This window comes from Triturus cristatus, chromosome 7, assembly GCF_964204655.1.
Source record: "Triturus cristatus chromosome 7, aTriCri1.1, whole genome shotgun sequence".
NCBI lineage: Eukaryota > Metazoa > Chordata > Amphibia > Caudata > Salamandridae > Triturus > Triturus cristatus.
Genome location: NC_140590.1, coordinates 404,346,517 through 404,370,341, shown reverse-complemented (window position 1 = coordinate 404,370,341; position 23,825 = coordinate 404,346,517). Strand labels below are relative to the sequence as shown.

The following is a 23,825-nucleotide window of genomic DNA, read 5'->3' as shown; positions in this document are numbered from 1 at the left end:
TTACATGCATCATATCAGGGTCTTCGGCCTGGTTTGGTGGCCCGTGTTCTATGTCCCTGTCACTGGGTATAACTAGGCTAGCAGCTTTCTCAGTTAGACAGTTCGAGTCCCCACAGCCTATGATGGTGTCTTAATAGAAGCATGTCAGTGCCAGCAGTTTGCCATAGGTAAGACCTCCCATTCATATGCTATTAGAGCCCTTCTCCATAAGGCAAGAATAACCTCCACTATGCCAGACCAGCAGCACACATGCATGCAAAACACACATACACTCACACACACACACTAATTCTCTTACAGACTCATTCTTACTATATCTCTTGCACTCTTTCGTACATTTGTACTCTGTATCACTCACACACAGACACGCTGCCACTCACACTTCAATTAGTTACTCTGCTGTTAGTGTTAGAAAAACTGCTGCTTCTGCTATACCTGCTTTGCCTTTTAGTGAAGCTTAATAAAAACATATTCTCTATATCAGTGGTAGCTCACCAGTACCTTCAAAGTAGTTCTCAGAGGTGAAGTCAAGCCCAGTATCAAATTCAGAGAGTAGGTGCCTATTAAAGAAGGCAGCACTGCTGATCTCAAGACCCTTAGAGGGCCAGCCAGCCAAACAAAGGCAGTAACTCATACTAAACACTCAAACACACACTGTAGCGGCCTATAGAGCCTGCCACTTGACAGTTTGTATCCTATCTCAATATAACTAAGCCACAAGGAGATTCACCATGTTTTAGTCCCTGCTTTATCAGTCACAACATGTGTGCGAACAGTGGACCATAAAAGAGGTACGGCGCAGTAGCCTGAGCAGTAATGAGTGCTGACTGTAGGAGTCAGAGTGATCCATGACCAGAGAAAACTAAGAGACTCATCAACATATATGTGCGTCTATAATAAACACTATTGCTTCTTGAAAGCTACGCCTGGTGTCAAGGACCACAAAATGTGTATGCTAGCCCTCATCATAAGGGTGTTATCTCTGACATAATTGTGCCCATTCCTAGCATAATAGTACCAATAGCATAATAATGGTCATCATTAACAATTTGGGGTATTTTTGGTCTAGTTGTGGTATACTGGCAGTCATCATTTACATACTGGGAGCATGACTGGCCTACATTTACCTATTCCTGGCATAATAATCGTCATGACTGATATATGGTCTCTGCCCTGACTCTTATGGTTTCCAGCCTTGGCACAACTGTGCCCTAGTATAATGGTGGGCAGTACTGGTATAATACAGCATCCATGGTGCTGGGGTGAGCAACCATGGCACAAGACTGTAATACCTGGGTATTCACAGTATTCTGTCCATATGAGGCATTTGTACATGGAAGTACTTGATGAAAAAGACAAGCTGATGTTTTGGAACTGTGCATTTCCTAAAATCTGAAAACTGATCTTCTGAAGGCAATTTTTGTTTTAAAAAATGGGTTTTCGTCTGGAAAAGTGAGTTTGTTTGCCCACAGTGGAAAGTGCTATTTGATAGAAAAATGTGCATTTTCAGACACTGATGAATGAGAATTCAAGCTGAGCTGGGGAGACCTACTGCTGTACTTATATACTTTGTGCTGTAGGGCATGTCCAGATTTGAATGTTACTTCATAAGTCAGGTGGAGGCTGTGAGAAGGTGGTTCTGACACTATGGGCCGCCCGGATTTTTAGCTTTTTGAGCACCTAATTGTTGAGCTTTTACTGTGGGGGAGCCTCATAAGGTGGGACTCACTCACAGTGAACTCAGGATGTAAGAGACTGCATGGGGATTTTAATGGTGTCCCCCTGGCTTGACCAGGCCACTGTGCAGCAGCTGGAGTAAGGGACACCGGGCTGGTTACATGCAGACACATGTGTACATGCATGTGCACACGTGTACGGGCTGCGCAGGGGAGATTCCTAGCGCGCGCAGTCCAGGAGCAGCTACAAAGTGAATGGTGTGGCAGGACTTATGCAGTAATGGGTGGTGACATGGAATAGGCTTCATACACTGTAAAGAAACATGCCAGGGAAAGTCAGTGTGTCTTACTTCATTGTTCCCCTATGGGAATGTGAAACCCATGGGCTAGATTAACTTCCATTAGGCCTACATATTCCAGACAAGCGCTTAAGTCCACTGTAGCGGATGTGAAAAGAAGTATTCTGCTGAGTCCAAAGTCATATTTGTACTGCTTTTGGGTCATCCAGAACTGTCATATTTCTCTGAGCCAGCCATGACCAGACTCAGGCTGAGGGCTGACCTCAGCTGGATGGATTGATAAACTTTCTTCCACAAGCGAGGGCCTCCTCTCCATGAAGAGATGATGGGTGGGGCTACAGGCTCATCCATCACTAGGTGCCAGGCATCAGGCTGCACCAAGGAGGGAAGGCAGTGAGGGGGAAAGGAGTTGGGTTTCAGAGGCCAAGTGGCCAGAGACACCGGACGACGCCATTTTGAACAAACACAGAGGCTGGACAAGAAGGAGGGAGCAGGGGCAGGGAAGTGATGTGTCGCTGTTTGATAGGACCAACAGAGACTTCCTGCCAGCCCCCTACTCAACTTTTAAAAAGTGCTTGCACAGGAAGAGAAGCTCTCTCTGGGGTGTGGTCTGCTGAGGCTGAAGGTGCTGGAGCCTGGTGCAATAGGCAGTCGGAAGGAGAGACCCCCTGACTACCCCCAGGACCCTATCCGCACCAGAAGAGCCCAGGACTGGTGCGCAGAAGCAGTGGCCTCTGCGCAGGGAGAAGAGAGGCCAAGGAGGAGAGCCAGGCGAAAGACTTGGAGACCCAGAGGGTGAAGGAGAGTGCTCCCAGTGGCTGAGGGGCGCCACTGGGAGCAAGAAGACGCGAAAATGGAGAAGATCGAACCACTGGGGGCTGAGATATGCCCCCCCAGAAGGTACGCGACCTTTGACCTCCAAGAAGACCGACGACAAAGCGCGTGGGGCTCCGCCGCCGGTCTCAGAGATGCCCCCGGGGGGGTCAGGTCCCGGGGGCTTCCCCCAGAAGAAGGGAAACTGGGGAGCCCTGTCACGCTCTCTGTGGAAGTGCCCAAGAGGGGGCAAGGAGCCCACCCTGGCCTCCACCGAAGATGGAGGCGGGGGAGCGCCGTCGCGCCCCCCGGCGAAGATGTAAGCCGGGGAGCGCCATCGCGCTCCCCGTGAAGGTTCCCCCGTGGGGTGCCAGGAGCCCACCCTGGCCCCCGCGCTCCCCATGATGGTTGGCAGGGGGGCGGGACCTGGGATCCCATCCCCGGGCCCCAAAGCCAGGGAGCGCCGTCGCGTCCCCCGTGAAGTTGAGGAGGGGCCCGGGACCCCATCCCCAAGCCCCAAAGTGAAGGAGGGTGTGGGGGGAGTGCCGTCGCACTGCCCCGAAGAACGGACCATCTCGCGGGAAGCTCTGTGTCTGCCCGCAGAGCAGGCAGACCAGAACTGCTGTGCCGGCTCCCGCGGCAGCACACGAGGGTGCTGGCCGCACAGGGAGCCGGCGGGGGCAGCCGGGGGTGGACTCCTCAGGCTGGCCTCCACCAAAGAAGGCAGGAAAGCAGTGTTGGGGCATCGCGGGGCCCGGGCCCCTGAAAATCCACCGATTGGCCAGGGGTGGGCTCCCGACCCGTTAAACTTACCTGGGGGTCCGAGTGGGACCGTGTCCCCCAACGAGACCCAGGATGGCGCTGAAGCGCCAGCGCGGCTCTCCCCGGCACAGCAGGAGAGCCGCTCATATATTATTCAAGAAAGGAGCCTGGAGTGCCCCAGGATGCCTTGCAAGGCATTAGGAAATCGGCTGTTTTGGGTGCTCCTCTGGGGGCCACCCTAATTTGTTGAAGGAGGGGCGGGGGGAGCTGCAGGAGCAACGCAGCCTCCCCCAGCCCAAAGAAGAAAAGTCCTAGGTGTCCTGGGGACTAGAAAGAATAACCCCGCAAGGGCTCAGCTAGCATTTGAACATCTCCTGGGTTGGAACTTTTGTTCTTCAGCTGGAGGTGTGTGGAAAAGTGCGCCAAGGGATGAAGGGCTGAGTTGGGGATGTCTAAAGAAGGGCATCCCCTGGAGGCGAAGAGGTGCAATTGCACTGAAATGCATTTACTAATGGATATTTCTTTTAGAGGGACTGAAGTTCACGTGTTCAATGTGAAGTACTGGTGTAAGGTGATGTCATAAGCAAAGTGGGGTTATGTGGCCAGACTTTCCTGCTAGGGTGTCTGGCTGTATTTGTAATTCTGTGATTTCATCTGTGATGCCTTTAGGGCTGCAATTGCAACACATTCTAAAGATCCACAAATGTGCTGAGTACTGTCATTCTAAAGTGTGCGTAGACATGTATTCTTGCTGCTGCGCTTAGGTGAAGACCCCAGACTGCTAGCCCTTAAGATATAGAGGTGCATACTTTATGGTCAGTAGGAGATGCTCAGTCAGGGTCATGTGTCACCAAGGCAGGTGTACCCCTTTTTAATGCTTGTTGAGGTAGTGGGGTGGGCCGCCACTGGGAAGGTGCCAATGCGCAGGGCCCTCGCTCCAGGTTATGTTAAACTAACTGCTTATGATGTGCATACATGGAAGTGGTGGTACTAGACCCCACCCACCCTACAGGAGGGGTGGAGAGGTTATGCAATGTTACAAAGAAATTCCAACAGCTTATATATATTTGTAAATTGGTGCATAGTATTGCGTAGTGTGGGTGTTTAATAAATGTACTCTTACTTTTATAAAGCAAAGTACAGACTGGACAATCAATTATTTAGTGTTATTTCTGCGCACATGCAAATGGCGATTACTAGTCCACACCACCTCCCTTGAGTAAGCCTCAGACTGCTGTGCAACGCTACCCTCTGAGAGTCAGGTGCTACAATTGGGTGTTTGGTTCCCAGTGAAGGACAAATGTAGTCATGTTATTTGTGCAGACCTCACAGATGCTGCCTCGTTTTCCAACAGAGGCATTTTAGTATGATGAACATTTTCCCCTGCATTTCTACTGGTAACCGCACCTGGAATACTTGGGTGATAACTACTGATAATCCTGCTTAGGGCCGTCCTAGTGTAGTCACTATTTTACAGTTATAAAATTTGCTAGTAGCTCGGGAAGACTTTCCTTGAGCAGAAGTAGCTCTCACTAGAGAAAAGGTTGGAGACCCCTGCTCTATATGCTATTCAAAAATAATAGTATATTGACTTGTCAATGTTTGTTACAAGTATGATGTGAATGAAAAGTGCACTTCCTTACAACAGGTATACAGGGCTTATATTTGGTTTCACATGTGGACAAGCAGTTACAGTATTGGAAATGAACTGATCCACTTTCGAACATGCAATATCACAGTATACAACTGATCTTATGAAATGCTTGACTTCTTTGGCAACCATGGATTTAAACAGTAACACTCTGCATTTTGGGATTTTTAGACCCAACTTACAATATGAAAAAAAAGCTACTTGTTCCGGTTTGAAGTTGTGTGGTGAATGGAAAGACAGGACTAGCTGAAGGTGTCATGTGATCCTCAATTCAGCACCATACCCCAAAGCCTCAGCCCTATTCTCCCTCCTTGTGCCATCCCACATTCTCAGTCCACTCTCCTCTTGCACCAGCCCCGTTGTTGCAGATGGAATTAGGTAGGCATCTAGTACTACAGAAAGAGCAGGTATTCTGTGGGTGCTTTTGTGGAAATACGTGTGTAGGACAATACTGGTGGGTAGCTGTTCCTATGGTGCTAAATCACGCGCTGGAAAAGAGGTGAGAGGAATTGCAAAGTATCTTCCTTATTAGGAAATGGTACCGTCACACACCCGTAAAGGTGTCATGCTTCATCATCAGGCTCTTCTCCTCGTGGGGTCGTCGCTGCAATACCCCACGGGCCCCACGAGAGGGCTCTTTAGTGGAGATCTTTTTAGAGAAAGCTGTGATGGTGAGGGCGGGTGCGTAGAAAAAAAGAGAAAGGGGGTTGTGGTAGTAAATTGAAACTACATGAGGGGTGTCTCAATGTTATATTTTAATCTGGGGTCCCCGAGGTACGGTTAACAGGTGCATGTAGGGGCGTGGCCAAGATGGCGGCGGAGCAGCAGTGAATCCCAGGAGCTCTGCTCGCCATGGCCGAATAAAGCTGCGCTAAAGTCACTTTGGGACCCCCAAACAGCCCCACCAGGCACATGTACCTTGTCCGCTGCTCGGTAGAGGCGGATGGCACCCTGGTGACCGCGGACCCAGCGTAGCAAAGGAGTGGGGAGGCGGGGCTCTGGCTGTGGCTTCAGATCCTCATTCAACTTGCAGAGGAAGAGGCGCTGGTGGTGCGGGCTGGCGTCTGCAGCGCCATTAGAGTGACCACCGCTAAGGAGGCGGCATTGGGCATGATGAGACCCCTGCGGTGCCCAGACGGTGGAGTGAGCGGCTGAAGTTCCGCCACAGGGAGTCAGTACCCAGTCCAGCTGAGCAAGTCACAGGGAGCCTCGAGCGGTAAGCCCGGTTCGGAGGCAGTTAAGCGCAGTGGTGACGGTGGCCATTATCCTGGGCTGGAGGCGCAGGAAATAGCCCAGTGTGCGCCGAGCAGAGCAATCGCGGTGAGTGCTTGTGACGGTCATCGGCTGTATCTGGCATGGGCCTGGCCACGTACACCCCCGAAAGTCCTCATGCAGCTGTGGGAGGCGAGGTAGGCAGGCAGAGAACCGAAGAGACTACAACTCCCAGGGGGCATGGGGCAGGACTTACATAAACCCAGCTCGCGGGGGGGAGCGGCCTACCCTATATAAGCACCGCCCCAGTGATGGGAGGGTGCTTGACAATCCTTCATTGAAGCCGACGGCGAGGGAACGCTTCCATTCTCCCTCGCGTATTCCACACCTGAAAAGTCCCGTCAAGCTAGAAACTCGCGGACGCTTGCCTTCCCGCTGGGAGTTTCTGTTCTAGGATCAAAGCCCGCCAGGCGCCGTAGCGCGCCATTCCAGACCCCGAGAGACCCGAGACTACAATTTGGAGCTCCGAGGGCGGACGCTTTCCTTCCCGCCTTGGAGTGAGTATGGTGCCTTGAGGGCGGACGCTTTCTTTCCCGCATCAAGGTCGAAGATACGAGACCCGACGTGAGCAGGTAAACAGTATCTCGTTGCCTTGACTGCTTACTTAGTTTCTTTCATGATAACATTTCCACACGCTTTCCGATGTCCCTCTCTATTAATCCGCACTCATTGCTGAAGTAGAGGAATAGACTGAGAGCGCAGGAGGTGCTTGTCGCTCTACCTAGTTGGGGAACCGCTTGCTGTGAATTAACAGACAGGCGGATTATCTCTCAGAACTACTATTGTTTGTTACTGTACAGCAGAAGAGTGAAACACACCAAGGGAGCCATATCTGTTCCTACCTCAACCTGTGAGTATCTGAAGGGTTATGAGTATAGGGTCACAGAGTATAATACCAAAAAACCTGATAGTTGAACTGACATCTGTCATTTGTTTGTTTTGTGCAGGACTTCGATAGAAGGCACTTTACCGCTGTGTTCCCCTTCTCGAGAGCAAGACCCTCAGTGTTACCTCCTTATTGTTTACACTTCCCTGTTCTCGGGGGTGCTCTTTCCCAGAGTGTGTCTGCTACACTGTGGGGAAGTGTGTCCGGGAGAATAGGGGGGCCTTTCTGCTTGCTGTCGTCCCCGCTGGCTGCTGAGTAAGGTTAGTGGCTTGTTCTTCTCTATCTTGTGCCACTGACATCCCCGACAGTGCTGCGCTAGAGTTTCAGGGGCCCAGGTATCCATAGAGGTGACGGCGGAAGGCCAGGCCGGGAGTAGGGAGTGGTGCCCGTCCGTATTGCTCTTGTGGGGTCCCTTTGACACTGTGAGCTGATTTGGAGCGTGTGATTGCCCCAACTGCCAGAAAGGAGGCGAGAGGCGGCTCCTTTGGTGCCAGGGAGAGCCTAACTCTGCAGCGGCCAGCGGTGGGCAGAGAGGACGACGGGCTGGGCCGCGGCCATTTTCACTGCAAGGTACTGGACTGGGTGCACTGGGCCTGAAACTGAGGTTAGACCATAAGTGGGGACTGTCTCCACCCAAGGATCTAGGAGGAGCCGGGCAGTGTTTGAGGATCCGCGGTGGGCCAGCATAGAGCTACAGGGAGGGACCTGAGCAGGGCTTGGCCGGGGAGGGTCCCTGAGATAGAGAGACCTGCAGTGTAAGCATCAGGTCAGAGGCTGGAAGACAGGGTCGCAGACTGGATTGCTTGACCCCGACTGAGATCACACCCCCTCGGCTGTACAGAGACGGACTGGGTGCCACTAGGGTGCAGCTGGCATAGGGTGGCGAGGCCTCAGCGGGTGAAGGACTGACAAGGGAAAGAGGCACTCATGCAGTCTACATCGATAGAGAGGGACCCGGAGTCGGTTTTGCTGCCATGCCCATCACCCTGGACCTGAAGGCAGTGGCCCACCAAGATGTCCACTCACAGGACGTAAAAGGACACCACAATTAAGGATCTCCTACAGAAACCAACCTCAAAAAAAGCGGAAGCTCTGGTGCCCGAGCACTCGATGACTCAGCTCACAGAGAACGACAAGGAGGCGGAAAGCGGAAAGTCGACGGAGCCGATCACTCGAAGCTTCCTTGAACAGCTTTTTGGCACTCTACGAGATGACGTTGCGGCCCTCAGACAGGATGTCGCCTAGGACATTAAGCAACTCAAAAATGACATCCAGGAAATTGGCGACCATGTGGACTCTCTGGAACAAGCGGGGGACAGTAGAGACGAAGAATTCACGGAACAAGTCCAAGAGTTACTAGATCTCAGGGACCGTAATGAAGAGCTGCATCTTTGCTTGGAGGACCTGGAAAACCGCTTGAGGAGGTCCAGGTGGGAACTTGGAGGACTGGGTGCTCCGCTTCTTCAGACATGCAACCCTAGAGCTTGGGGATAGTGAGATTGTGTTGGATCACACACACCGAGCCGGGAAGCCGGCACCTGGCCCAGGTCAACAGCAAGCTATCCTCATCTGCCTCCATTAGTTCAGACAGAAAAAAGTAATAATGAAAGCCATCAGAGACAAGGCCACCATCGAGTTTGAGGGCCTCCAGGTCGGACTATACCAGGACCTTTCACCCCTCACCCTCCAGCGTCGCAGAGCCCTGAAGCCAGCCACAAGCTTTCTTAGGGTGAAAAAAATACGCTACAAGTGGGGGCACCCCTTCTGACTATCTTTCGTTTGGAATAAAGAGCTGTGGACGGTGCGTTCCCTAAAAGAGGCCCAGGAGGCCCTTGGTGTGGCTCTGGAAGAGGTTGAGCCCAGGAGCGGTCACCCGGTGGATAGGTCATCCCAGACGTCAGCAAGTCCGAGGCGGTGTCGGAGGACTGGCAGAGGGAAACATGTAAAACCTACGGAACAAGAATGCCAGAAGGAGAGAGAAGCCTTGCTCCGACAGCTACAGAATAGTGCAGATCGGGAGGATCCTAGAAGAGACTGACACATGCCAACTTGTAGGCAAACCGTGCCCCTTGACCTGGCATTATGACGATGGGGTCCCGTAGACACTCGACATAGGCCGGAGACTAGAAGCTCACCTTTTCCAGAGATGTTAACCGACCGTAGGCCACATGGACCCAAACACGATATTGTGTGTAATATTCACTGGAAGACTCCCTCCTGGTTTCTTCAATTTGTCAATTTTGCATTTCTCTTTCTCTGTTTCCTTTTCTATTCTATTCTAGGGGCTGGGCGATTATCCCCCTGATTATAAGAGGTAGGCTTCCATTTAGGTACAGTGAAGCGGTGGATGGTGAGTGGAGGCGAAGAGGTGCAGCAACCCAGGGGTAAACATTGGCGGGGGGAGGGAGGGGGAAACAGAGGCAGGTCGGGTTGGGGAGAGTCACCTGAAACACCCATATCAGGGCTGTGAATAGATCCTGAAGGCAGACCAGATGACAGCTAATAGGGTGTGGATACTGAGTCTTAATGTGAGGGGCCTTAACTCACCGGTCAAGTGAAGCACGCTTCTTGACTTGTTGAAAGAGTTAAACTGCGATATCTGCCTCTTACAACTGACCCACTTACTAAAAGCGTCTCCGCTCCACATGGTTTGACAGGCAGTTCTTCTCTTCTACAGCGGGGAAAAAAGCAGGAGTGGCAATTCTGCTCACAACGCACTTCGTGGGCTCAGTCCTGGGATTGCACATGGAGGTTCCGGGCTGAGTGCTAGCGTTGAGGATAGCCATGGGGTATCACACATACACAATTGCATCCATATATGGCCCAAATGACCACCAAGAAACCTTCCTTAGAGACACACTGAACTCAATCTTAGAATCACTGGATGAGGCTCTCATCCTGAGGGGAGACTTTAATATAATCCTAGACGCACAACTAGATTGGTCCGCGCAGCGAGTGGGTCACTCCAGGGCTCTCTCAGACACCATGCTTCAAAAATTGAGGGATCTGGGGCTGACGGATGCCTGGCGACACCAGTATCCCAACGATAGGGAATATACGTATTTCTCGGCAGCCCATCAAACCTATGCGTGTATATATTTATTTTTAACTTCCCCACGGGTTACAAGGGACACCTGAGAAGTGGTGATAGGGACAGTTGGGTTTTCGGATCACTCACCAATCTCTCTGGTGGTGCAATTAGAGAGTAGCCCCCCCGAGACAGAGAAGGTGGAGGCTAAACCATAAACTGCTCACATAGGCCAATATCACGGAGATAAGGGCAACAATGCAGAACTTTTGGGAGATTAATGACGACAGCTTGACATCGGGCTCCCTTCAATGGGATACTCTGAAAGCCGTCATCAGGGGGCGCATCCTAGCAATTGCCGCAGGCCTGAATAGGGATAGGACAGAAAAGCAGGAATAATTGGAATCGCAGATCAGGGAGTTGAAAGGGATTCACCGTGGCACAGGCTCCCCCCACATTAGGCGACTGCTCAATGCAGCTAGGAAGCTGCTAAAAGCATTGGACTATGATCGAGCAGAGTGCTCTCTCTTGTGCACTAAGCAGTGCTACTATAAAGGGGGAAACAAACCCAGGAAGCTTCTCGCAAACCTGCTACACGCCCAATCAAATGCGCACCGTATTGCAGAGATTAGAAGTCCGCTGGGGGAGATCCTTCGGGTGGACTCAGACATAGCGGCGACGTATGAGACTTTCTATTCAGCGGACAGTTTGGATCCGGAGGTGGCGGTGGTCTACGTGCTGAATGCACAGGTATACACCCTGCACCCCAAGGATGCGACAACATTGGACACTGACATCTATTTAGATGAGGTTCTCAGAGCGATCAGAGGACTCACCTCCGGGAAGGCCCCTGAGGAAGAAGGATTCCCGGTTGACTTAGCGCCAGGACACCTTCGGGTATAAGCTCGCTTTATAAGCTCCTAATAATAATAATAATGAAACTTCTATAAGACTTTTGCCCCCGACCTAGGCCCGCTCCTGGTCCGCCTTTTTAACTCCTTTAGCGATACCGGAACCCTGACTCCTACCATGACCATGGCAGAGGTGGTTATAATACCGAAGCCAGGCAAAGACCCACTGGACTGTGCACCCTACTGCCCCTTATCCTTAATTAACGTAGACTTGAAAATCTTTACGACCATACTAGCGGCTGGACTGGCGCCCCATATTTAAGGGTTGGAGGATCCGGATCAATTTTATCCCAGAGCGTAGCTGCAGCGATGTGACGCGAGGATGTATCATCTCATAGACAAAGTCCAGCGCACTCAACAACCCGCGGTGCTACTCTCAGTGAATGCTGAGATGGCATTCGACTGGGTCCACTGGCCATATCTGAAGCAGGCGTTACGCAGATGCGGAGTTAGGGACCTATTTATGGGATGAGTGGACTGCATCTATGATCACCCGCAGGCGTGGATTAGGGTGAACAGGGTTGCCTCAAGACCCTTTAAGATAGGGAGAGGGACACTGCACGGATACCCTTTATCGCCTCTGCTCTTTGCTCCCTATATGGAGCGATTCGCAGAGAGAATCAGTCAAAACCTTGACATATCAGGGATTAGAATGGGGGGCAGGGAGCATAAAATGTCGCTTTATGCGGATGACGTAGTACTCTTCCTTATGAACCCAATGGCTTTGTTACCCCCCTTGGTGAGTGAGATCGAAACCTTTAGTCAGGTCTCGGGCTTTAAGGTCAACTCAAAAAAACTCAGGCCATCAGCTTGGCAACACAGTTTTCATTTAAATGGGCTCCCGAAGGCATCCCTTACATAGGGCTACAGATCAGTGGTGTCACTAGGGGGGTGTGGACCGCACCGGATGACACCATCGCATGGGGTGACACCGTGGTCCGTGTCGACAATAATCTTGGCCGGCGGCCGGGTAAGGTTCGACAGACAGTAATATTATTTTGCATTTTGGTGTCACGGAGTCCGTGACACCAAAATGCGAAATAATATTACTGTCTGTCGAACCTTACCCGGCCGCCGGCCAAGATTAATGTCCAATTAGGCTACGACGTGGGCGTCCAGACGACGTTCGAAACGTCACTCATGTGACGTGGCTCCCGGCCCCGCCATTTTCATCACTGCCCATGGGGTTTTGCAGCTTCAGGTGCACGCTTGTCTTCCTCTGCAGCCTGCAGCTGGTAAGTGGCACCCAGTGGCGTAGCTAGGGTGGGGTGGTGGGGTGGGGGCGGTCCGCCCCAGGCGGCACTATTTTGGGGGAGGACAAAGGCATTTCGATAAGACTCGGCTTGCTTTCGTGGACGTTCGGGGACGGGCAGAGAAGGAATAAGACTCTGGCAATGTCCTCTTCTTTTTTGTGCTGGCAGCTGTCCCCCCCTCTCTTCCTATTACTCCCTCTCTTTCTGTCTTGCTCCTCACTTACTGAAAACCGTGACTTGAAGAAACGGTTCACAACCTATCTTTTCTTCAGTTGCTTCCCTGTGAAATGGATCCAAAAAAGAAAAACACTCTTGCGAGAAATGCCCTTTTTCTGACATTTTTCTATTCCAAAGTGCAGCGGGATGGAGAGAAATAGAAGGTTTTAAATATGAAAAATACATAACTAAATTAAGCAAGACAGAGTGGTTGCAAAGTGGCCAGATTGGTTTTATTTACATCCAAATACATCAGCATTACTTTGCCAGTAAAGCGCTACTTTTGTTTTCTCGTCTTTCTTTGAACAGCATTGTTGTTCCCAGGTGGGAAAGTGTACCATTTCTGGAGGTACTGCAATACCTGGTTGATGGGTGGATTGGAAAACAAAATGTGTACCATGGCTCTGTGTTTATGGATGTGATCTTTTTAAACCATACTGCTTACGTTTTGTAAGGATATAAGCAATGGACATTGAAACGGTTCCCTTCAGGGCCCTCTAGTCATGTCCTTAACTTTTCAGGTAAAACCATCTTGCTGATTTCTGAATAGTGAGTGAGAGATCGTTAAGGTAACCATGTTGTTTCTGATTACATTGCACATGCTTTACTTAATCTTGCACCAGGATATTACTCTTATCAAGTGCATAATTTGAATTGAGCCACATCCAAGTGTTTATAGCGGGCACAATTCGGTTATAGCTGAAGGCAGTGCGAGCTTCTCTCAGTGGGGAAGTATGGTGTTCACTGGGGGAGAGGATGTGGCAATATGGCCAGAGCTGTTGAATTTGGAACTGGGAAACCGGGTTCAGCCTTCATGACTAGTCCACCAGACCACTCTACTGAGGGAGCACATTCCCATGCTAGACCTTAGAAGGCCCCAATAGACCTTAGAAGGCTTGATGTCTTAGCACAAGCAGGTGTACCCTAGTGGTGTCAATTGTGGGTTAACCTTGAAGGCCTGTCCACCACAATCCATACTGAAGTTCATCTCCAGTCTTGCGGGCAGGCCTACGAAGCAGCACACCCTAAAGCAACCGTGATCCAGTCGCTGTGACTCTGTCACTGAGGTCACATGAACCTTGAGCAGGTTAAGGCGATGTGAACGGTGTGACCGCACTGGGTACCTATTTCGGGTGGGTGCGTAGTGTTTGCAAGTATATTATGGTTTAAAAAAACTTGTTGCCTCCTTCCTGGCCTCCAGCAATTTTCAGAAGCAATAAAAATGTCATGATAACTTTGGTGATCAACGTTCTTCCTAGAGAGAGATCGGAGTTTTGTCTAGTGGAAGGGTTGACTCCTGGAAAGGTAGCACAGAGGGTTAATGTGCCTTTTGCAAAAAACACGTACCATGCAGATCACAAAGTGCACTGCTTTAATGGGGGGACCATGATGAATGGTCATTTAATGTCAGCTGTAGATGATGGATCCCTGAACAGTGTCATGTATGTGCATGTTTGCATTGTGCTGAGGGGATTACCAGGTAATTATTCACGCAGCTCTCTGCTCAGCTTTAACTTGATGACGGTCACCATCCGGGGTCCTTCTTGATGTCCCTAGTGCTTTTCAGAACAGTAGCAAGGCGGTTGTCAATAGGACTCATTAGGCACCAGCTGGTTTAATATGTTCTTCCTATTTTCTTCCTGCGCGCCTCATGGCGTGAAGTGACTCACGCTGCACACCTTCTGGAAGAGCCTCAAGACCTGGTTCTTCAACTGACCCGGAGCGGCACTTCCCGCTCCCCCCCCGCCCCCCCCGCCTTGAGACCATCACGGGTGAGTAGCGCGGTCCATAATTCCCTGATTGATTGAGGAAATAATGTGCTGATCCTGCAACAAACTTTCAGTCTCGTAATTGGGGTTGCCAGCTGATCGGATTTATACTGGCACCACCAGTATTTTGATGTCCCAGCCAGTACAAAAATAAGCAAAATCACTTAAAGTCACTTATCTGTGCATACTTCAAACAGCAAATATAAAAAGAAAGCTCTTTTAAATGTGTTTTAGGGCTGCATTAATGATCCATGACTAATAATTAACGGAAACAAAGAAAAGTCACGTTACAAATGAATACATACGATTTATTACAGCCCTATTTAGTGCAAGCTCTTTAAACAAAAAATGGCTGATATTTTTTGGGGGGCAAGGTGGCATCCCTACTGGTGATGTGCCTTTTTATGAAACGCATTTCCCCACAGTGGCAATAAAAGTAACATGCAAATGTGAGGAATAGGAAGAGTGGGGGATCCAGTGGGTACTGAAACCAGTGTGTGTGTGTGTGTGGGGGGGGGGGGGGGCAATGGAGGGTAAAGATCTTTTAGCCCCAAGGCGCATTGCCGAGACCTACTGCCTTTTCCAATGCTTGTTCATTCCACTTATCCCATTGCGTACCAGGATCCAAACATCGCTCCCTCCCATCTAGAAACTGAGCCGCGCCTCATGCTTGGGTCAGGATGAAACCAGCCGTCATCGCTGGTTCGTCACTAACTAGGCTCACGTGGTCCAAACTCCGCCCGCTCAAAACTGGGCGGTCACAGCCGACTGCTGGAGGACAGTTTTGACAATGGCATCTGGACTTCTCAGCCAATCAGCACTTGGTAATTCTGGGATGCTCGCTAGGATTGGCTGAGCTGCATCCATTGCTCCAATCCTAGGTCACATTAGACATTGGCAAAACCTCCCATACCTACGTGTTTCATTCCTTTAGTATGTTAGGCCGTGGGATTGGTAGTTATGCGACCAGGAAGTGCTAAAATTACAGCTAAATTATACCCGTTAAAAGACCAACAACAAGCATCGAATGTTAAGCTGAATTAGAACAAAGAATATTAGTCTGAATTCACGGGTAAGTAGCTGCTAGCTCGCCACCGTTTTCTCATAATATATTTTGCCGTAGAATGTGATTATTATGTGACCAGGAAGTGCAAAAGTAATGGGCAAACGAAACCAGTGGCGTCACTAGGGGGGTGCGGACCGCACCGGGTGACACCATTGCATGGGGTGACACCGTGGTCCGTGTGGACAATTATCTTGGCCGGCGGCCGGGTAAGGTTCGACAGACAGTAATATTATTTTGCATTTTGGTGTCACGGAGTCCGTGACACCAACATGCTAAATAATATTAGTCTTTCGAACCTTACCCGGTCGCCGGCTAAGATTATTGTAATGCTAAATAATATTAGTCTGTGGAACCTTACCCGGCCGCCGGCCAAGATTATTGTCCAATTAGGCTACGACACGCGTTCCAAACCTCACTCGGGTGATGAGACTCCCGGCCCCGCCGTTTTCATCACTCGCCATGGGGTTTGGCAGCGCCAGGTGCACGCTTGTCTTCCTCTGCAGCCGGTAAGTGGCACCCAGTGGCTACCTAGGGTGGGGCGGTCCGCCCCAGGCGGCACTATTTTGGGGAGGACAAAGGCATTTAGATTTGACTTTGCTTGGTTTCGTGGCCGTTTGGGACGGGCAGAGAAGGAATAGGACTCGGGCGAAGGAATAGGACTCGGGCAATGTCCTTCCTCTAATTCTTCTTCTTTTTTTGTGTGCTTGCAACTGCCCCCCCCCCCCCCTTCCTATCATTCCCTCTCTTTCTGTCTTGCTCCTCACTTACTGAAAACCGGGACTTGAAGAAACGGTTCACAACCTATCTTTCCTTCAGTTGCTTCCCTGTGATATTGATCCAAAAAAGAAAACACTCTTGAGAGAAATGCCCTTTTTCTGACCTTTTTCTATTCCAAAGTGCAGCGGGATGGAGAGAAATAGAAGGTTTTAAATATGGAAAAATAAATACATAACTAAGTAAAGCTAGACAGAGTGGTTGCAAAGTGGCTAGATTGGTTTTATTTACATCCAAATACATCAGCATTACTTTACAGAGTTTGCCAGTGAAGCGCTACTTTTGTTTTCTCGTCTTTCTTTGAACAGCATTGTTGTTCCCAGGTGGGAAAGTGTACCATTCCTGGAGGTACTGCAATACCTGGTTGATGGGTGGATTGGAAAACAAAATGTGTATCATGGCTCTGTGTTTATGGATAAGGTTTTTTTAAACCATACTGCTTACGTTTTGTAAGGATATAAGCAATGGACATTGAAACAGTTCCCTTCAGGGCCCTCTAGTCATGTCCTTAACTTTTCAGGTAAAACCACTTACTGATTTCTGAATAGTGAGTGAGAGATCGTTAAGGTAACCATGTTGTTTCTGCTTACATTGCACATGCTTTACTTAATCTTGCATTCCCTATGAGTGGTTGCTTTTACTTTATAGGCAGGATATTTCAGGTAAAACCACTTACTGATTTCTGAATAGTGAGTGAGAGATCGTTAAGGTAACCATGTTGTTTCTGCTTACATTGCACATGCTTTACTTAATCTTGCATTCCCTACGAGTGGTTGCTTTTACTTTATAGGCAGGATATTACTCTTATCAAGTGCATAATTTGAATTGAGCCACATCCAAGTGTTTATAGCGGGCACAATTAGATTAAAGCTGAATGCAGTGCGAGTTTCTCTCAGTGGGGAAGTATGCTGTTCAATGCGGGAGAGGATGTGGCACTATGGCCAGAGCTGTCGAATTTGGAACTGGGGAACCGGGTTCAGCCTTCATGACCAGTCCACCAGACCACTCTACTGAGGGAGCACATTCCCATGCTAGACTTAGAAGGCCCCACTAGCCCTTAGAAGGCTTGATGTCTTCGCACAAGCAGGTGTACCCTAGTGGTGTCAATTGTGGGTTAACCTTGAAGGCCTGTTCCACCACAATCCATACTGAAGTTCATCTCCAGTCTTGCGGGCAGGCCTACGAAGCAGCACACCCTAGAGCTGGGTCGGCCCGCGGGCCGCCAGCGGCCCTGCAAGCCTTTCTTGGCAGCCCGCGGACCGTGCAGACACGGAGAGAGAAACTGAGGGGGGGGAGAGAGACTGAGGGGGGGAGAGAGACTGAGGGGGGGGAGAGAGACTGAGGGGGGGGAGAGAGACTGAGGGGGGGGAGAGAGACTGAGGGGGGGGAGAGAGACTGAGGGGGGGGAGAGAGACTGAGGGGGGGGGAGAGAGACTGAGGGGGGGGAGAGAGACTGAGGGGGGGGAGAGAGACCGAGGGGGGGAGAGAGACTGAGGGGGGGGAGAGAGACTGAGGGGGGGGAGAGAGACTGAGGGGGGGGAGAGAGACTGAGGGGGGGGAGAGAGACTGAGGGGGGAGAGAGACTGAGGGGGAGAGAGACTGAGGGGGGAGAGAGACTGAGGGAGGGAGACTGGGAGGGAGGGAGACTGGGAGGGAGGGAGACTGGAGGGAGGGAGACGGAGAGGGAGAGAGACAGTGGGAGACTGGGAGGGAGGGAGACTGGGAGGGAGGGAGACTGGGAGGGAGGGAGACTGGGAGGGAGGGAGACTGGGAGGGAGGGAGTGGGAGAGGGAGAGAGACAGTGGGAGACGGGGAGGGAGGGAGACGGGGAGGGAGGGAGACTGGGAGGGAGGGAGACTGGGAGGGAGGGAGACTGGGAGGGAGGGAGACTGGGAGTGGGAGAGGGAGAAAGACAGTGGGAGACGGAGACGGGGAGGGAGGGAGACGGAGGGCGGGAGACAGAGGGGGAGACGGAGACGGGGAGGGAGACACGGAGAGAGACGGGGAGGGGGACGGGGAGGGAGACACGGAGAGAGACGGGGAGGGGGACGGGGAGGGAGACACGGAGAGAGACGGGGAGGGGGACGGGGGGGGAGACGGAGGGAGAGGGAGGGAGACGGAGGGCGGGAGACGGGGAGAGGGCGGGAGACGGGTGAGGGAGGGAGACGGAGGGAGAGGGAGAGGGGGGAGGGAGAGAGGGGGAGAGGGAGGGGGAGATGGAGGAAAGGGGGGGAGGGGGGGAGAGAGAGGGGAAGGGGGAGGGAGGGAGAGGGAGGGAGACGGGGAGGAGGGTGACGGGGAGAGAGACGAGGGAGAGAGAGAGACGGAGGGAGAGAGAGACGGGGGGGAGAGACGGGGGGGCGGTGAGGGAGGGTGGGAAAGGGGGAGGGTGAGGGAGGGTGGGAAAGGGGGAGGGTGAGGGAGGGTGGGAAAGGGGAAGGAGAGAGAGAGGGAGAGAGATGTGTGTATGCCAGGTCTGGTGGCTCAGTGGACGAAGGCGTCTGCTGCAGGGACCTGTGTTCAACCTCATGGTCACAATTTGCTTTGTGCTTTAGCCCCGCCCCATCCCCTCTGATCCCACCCCCACCAGTGCGTCCCACGACCACAAACCACACTGTAAATTTGGCCCCCGAGAGAAATTTTGTGAGTACCCATGCCCTAGAGCAACAGTGATCCAGTCGCTGTGACTCTTGTCACTGAGGTCACATGAACCTTGAGCAGGTTCGTGCGATGCGAATGGTGTGACCGCACTGGGTACCTATTTCGGGTGGGTGCGTAGTGTTTGCAAGTATATTATGATTTAAAAAAAACTTGCTGCCTCCTTCCTGGCCTCCAGCAATTTTCAGAAACAATAAAAATGTCATGATAACTTTGGTGATTAATGTTCTTCCTAGAGAGAGATCAGAGTTTAGTCTAGTGGAAGGGTTGACTCCTGGAAAGGTAGCACAGAGGGTTAATGTGCCTGCTGCAAAGAACATGTACCATGCAGATCACAAAGTGCACTGCTTTAATGGGGGGACCATGATGAATGGTCATTTAATGTCAGCTGTAGATGATGGATCCCTGAACAGTGTCATGTATGTCATGTTTGCGTTGTGCTGAGAGGATTACCAGGTAATTATTCACGCAGCTCTCTGCTCAGCTTTAACTTGCTGACGGTCACCATCCGGGGTCCTTCTTGATGTCCCTAGTGCTTTTCTGAACAGTATCAAGGCGGTTTTCACTAGGACTCATTAGGCACCAGCTGGTTTAATATTTTCTTCCTGCGCGCCTCATGGCGTGAAGTGACTCAGGTGCAGCATATAAAATGTTTGTCCGCGCTAAAAGCCTAATAGGTGCGTAGTCAACAAAAGTAGCCATTCGCAGTGACCTCACATACACCTGCACCCCTGTGTCAAGACGAGTGGCACTGCTGCTCAGTGCGTGAGAAATAATGCACTGAAAAGGAAGAGTTGGAAAGGTGAACACTGGCTCTGCACTTCTGAATATAAATAAAAAAGTTAGCATTCGTTTTTATCATGTAACTTTCTTTGGTGATGGAAACCAATTGGTTAATAGAGTTACAGGCTTCCAAACCATTTACTTGTGCCCTGTATTATTCATTTGGCATCGATTGTTAAGCTGAATTAGAACAAAGAATATTAGTCTGAATTCACGGGTAAGTAGCTGCTAGATCGCCACCGTTTTCTCATTATATATTTTGCCGTAAGATGTGATTATTATGTGACCAGGAAGTGCAAAGTAATGGGCAAACGAAACCAGTGGCGTCACTAGGGGGGTGCGGACCGCACCGGGTGACACCATTGCATGGGGTGACACCGTGGTCCGTGTCGACAATAATCTTGGCCGGCGGCCGGGTAAGGTTCGACAGACAGTAATATTATTTTGCATTTTGGTGTCACGGAGTCCGTGACACCAAAATGCTAAATAATATTAGTCTGTCGAACCTTACCCGGCCGCCGGCCAAGATTATTGTAATGCTAAATAATATTAGTCTGTGGAACATTACCCGGCCGCCGGCCAAGATTATTGTCCAATTAGGCTACGACACGCGTTCGAAACCTCACTCAGGTGATGTGGCTCCCGGCCCCGCCGTTTTCATCACTCGCCATGGGGTTTTGCAGCGCCAGGTGCACGCTTGTCTTCCTCTGCAGCCTGCAGCTGGTAAGTGGCACCCAGTGGCCTACCTAGGGTGGGGCGGTCCGCCCCAGGCGGCACTATTTTGGGGGAGGACGAAGGCATTTAGATAAGACTTTGCTTGCTTTCGTGGACGTTTGGGACGGGCAGAGAAGGAATAGGACTCGGGCGAAGGAATAGGACTCGGGCAATGTCCTCTTCTGTTTTTTGTGCTTGCAACTGTCTCCCCCCCCCCCTCACCCCCCCTCCTGGCTTCCTATTATTCCCTCTCTTTCTGTCTTGCTCCTCACTTACTGAAAACCGGGACTTGAAGAAACGGTTCACAACCTATCTTTCCTTCAGTTGCTTCCCTGTGAAATGGATCCCAAAAAGAAAAACTCTTGCGAGAAATGCCCTTTTTCTGACATTTTTCTATTCCAAAGTGCAGCGGGATGGAGAGAATTAGAAGGTTTTAAATATGGAAAAATAAATACATAACTAAGTAAAGCTAGACCGAGTGGTTGCAAAGTGGCTAGATTGGTTTTATTTACATCCAAATACATCAGCATTACTTTACAGAGTTTGCCAGTGAAGCGCTACTTTGTTTTCTCGTCTTTCTTTGAACAGCATTGTTGTTCCCAGGTGGGAAAGTGTACCATTCCTGGAGGTACTGCAATACCTGGTTGATGGGTGGATTGGAAACAAAATGTGTATCATGGCTCTGTGTTTATGGATAAGGTTTTTTTAAACCATACTGCTTACGTTTTGTAAGGATATAAGCAATGGACATTGAAACAGTTCCCTTCAGGGCCCTCTAGTCATGTCCGTAACCATGTTGCTTCTGCTTACATTGCACATGCTTTACTTAATCTTGCATTCCCTACGAGTGGTTGCTTTTACTTTATAGGCAGGATATTACTCTTATCAAGTGCATAATTTGAATTGAGCCACATCCAAGTGTTTATAGCGGGCACAATTAGATTAAAGCTGAATGCAGTGCGAGTTTCTCTCAGTGGGGAAGTATGCTGTTCAATGCGGGAGAGGATGTGGCACTATGGCCAGAGCTGTCGAATTTGGAACTGGGGAACCGGGTTCAGCCTTCATGACCAGTCCACCAGACCACTCTACTGAGGGAGCACATTCCCATGCTAGACCTTAGAAGGCCCCACTAGCCCTTAGAAGGCTTGATGTCTTCGCACAAGCAGGTGTACCCTAGTGGTGTCAATTGTGGGTTAACCTTGAAGGCCTGTCCACCACAATCCATACTGAAGTTCATCTCCAGTCTTGCGGGCAGGCCTACGAAGCAGCACACCCTAGAGCTGGGTCGGCCCGCGGGCCGCCAGCGGCCCGGCAAGCCTTTCTTGGCAGCCCGCGGACCGTGCAGACACGGAGAGAGAAACTGAGGGGGGGGAGAGAGAAACTGAGGGGGGGGGAGAGAGACTGAGGGGGGGAGAGAGACTGAGGGGGGGGAGAGAGACTGAGGGGGGGGAGAGAGACTGAGGGGGGGAGAGAGACTGAGGGGGGGGAGAGAGACTGAGGGGGGGGAGAGAGACTGAGGGGGGGGAGAGAGACTGAGGGGGGGGAGAGAGACTGAGGGGGGGGAGAGAGACTGAGGGGGGGGAGAGAGACTGAGGGGGGGAGAGAGACTGAGGGGGGAGAGAGACTGAGGGGGGAGAGGGAGGGAGACTGGGAGGGAGGGAGACTGGGAGGGAGAGAGACAGTGGGAGACTGGGAGGGAGGGAGACTGGGAGGGAGGGAGACTGGGAGGGAGGGAGACTGGGAGGGAGGGAGTGGGAGAGGGAGAGAGACCGTGGGAGACGGGGAGGGAGGGAGACTGGGAGGGAGGGAGACTGGGAGGGAGGGAGACTGGGAGGGAGGGAGACTGGGAGTGGGAGAGGGAGAAAGACAGTGGGAGACGGAGACGGGGAGGGAGGGAGACGGAGGGCGGGAGACAGAGGGGGAGACGGAGACGGGGAGGGAGACACGGAGAGAGACGGGGAGGGGGACGGGGAGGGAGACACGGAGAGAGACGGGGAGGGGGACGGGGAGGGAGACACGGAGAGAGACGGGGAGGGGGACGGGGGGGGAGACGGAGGGAGAGGGAGGGAGACGGAGGGCGGGGGGAGACGGACTGGGAGAGGGCGGGAGACGGGGTGAGGGAGGGAGACGGAGGGAGAGGGAGAGGGGGGAGGGAGAGAGGGGGAGAGGGAGGGGGGAGATGGAGGAAAGGGGGGAGGGGGGGAGAGAGAGGGGGAGGGAGAGGGGGGAGGGAAGGGGGAGGGGGAGGGAGGGAGAGGGAGGGAGGAGGGAGACGGGGAGGAGGGTGACGGGGAGAGAGACGAGGGAGAGAGAGAGACGGAGGGAGAGAGAGACGGGGGGGAGAGACGGGGGGGCGGTGAGGGAGGGTGGGAAAGGGGGAGGGTGAGGGAGGGTGGGAAAGGGGGGAGGGTGAGGGAGGGTGGGAAAGGGGAAGGAGAGAGAGAGGGAGAGAGATGTGTGTATGCCAGGTCTGGTGGCTCAGTGGACGAAGGCGTCTGCTGCAGGGACCTGTGTTCAACCTCATGGTCACAATTTGCTTTGTGCTTTAGCCCCGCCCCATCCCCTCTGATCCCACCCCCACCAGTGCGTCCCACGACCACAAACCACACTGTAAATTTGGCCCCCGAGAGAAATTTTGTGAGTACCCATGCCCTAGAGCAACAGTGATCCAGTCGCTGTGACTCTTGTCACTGAGGTCACATGAACCTTGAGCAGGTTCGTGCGATGCGAATGGTGTGACCGCACTGGGTACCTATTTCGGGTGGGTGCGTAGTGTTTGCAAGTATATTATGATTTAAAAAAAACTTGCTGCCTCCTTCCTGGCCTCCAGCAATTTTCAGAAACAATAAAAATGTCATGATAACTTTGGTGATTAATGTTCTTCCTAGAGAGAGATCAGAGTTTAGTCTAGTGGAAGGGTTGACTCCTGGAAAGGTAGCACAGAGGGTTAATGTGCCTGCTGCAAAGAACATGTACCATGCAGATCACAAAGTGCACTGCTTTAATGGGGGGACCATGATGAATGGTCATTTAATGTCAGCTGTAGATGATGGATCCCTGAACAGTGTCATGTATGTCATGTTTGCGTTGTGCTGAGAGGATTACCAGGTAATTATTCACGCAGCTCTCTGCTCAGCTTTAACTTGCTGACGGTCACCATCCGGGGTCCTTCTTGATGTCCCTAGTGCTTTTCTGAACAGTATCAAGGCGGTTTTCACTAGGACTCATTAGGCACCAGCTGGTTTAATATTTTCTTCCTGCGCGCCTCATGGCGTGAAGTGACTCAGGTGCAGC

General features: G+C 51.6%; 1 protein-coding gene across 6 annotated transcripts in view; it reads left to right on the top strand.

Moving 5' to 3' along the window:
* CHMP2A (charged multivesicular body protein 2A) overlaps nucleotides 1-23,825 on the top strand; it is a 310,318-nt gene that overhangs the window by 73,042 nt on the left and 213,451 nt on the right. Inside the window, exon 1 of one of the 6 annotated variants that reach the window (XM_085616655.1) lies at nucleotides 15,421-15,608. The exons of 1 other annotated variant lie outside the window; for it this stretch is intronic. Coding sequence is in view for 1 of the 5 variants with exons in the window: in XM_085616654.1 (XP_085472780.1) it covers nucleotides 20,487-20,540 (54 nt within the window). In the remaining 4 variants the exon portion in view is untranslated. Of the gene's footprint in view, nucleotides 1-15,420; nucleotides 15,609-15,963; nucleotides 16,109-19,990; nucleotides 20,035-20,474; nucleotides 20,541-23,825 lie in introns of those variants that run through there. 4 more of the 6 variants (XM_085616657.1, XM_085616653.1, XM_085616656.1 and 1 more) reach the window with 4 other exon arrangements.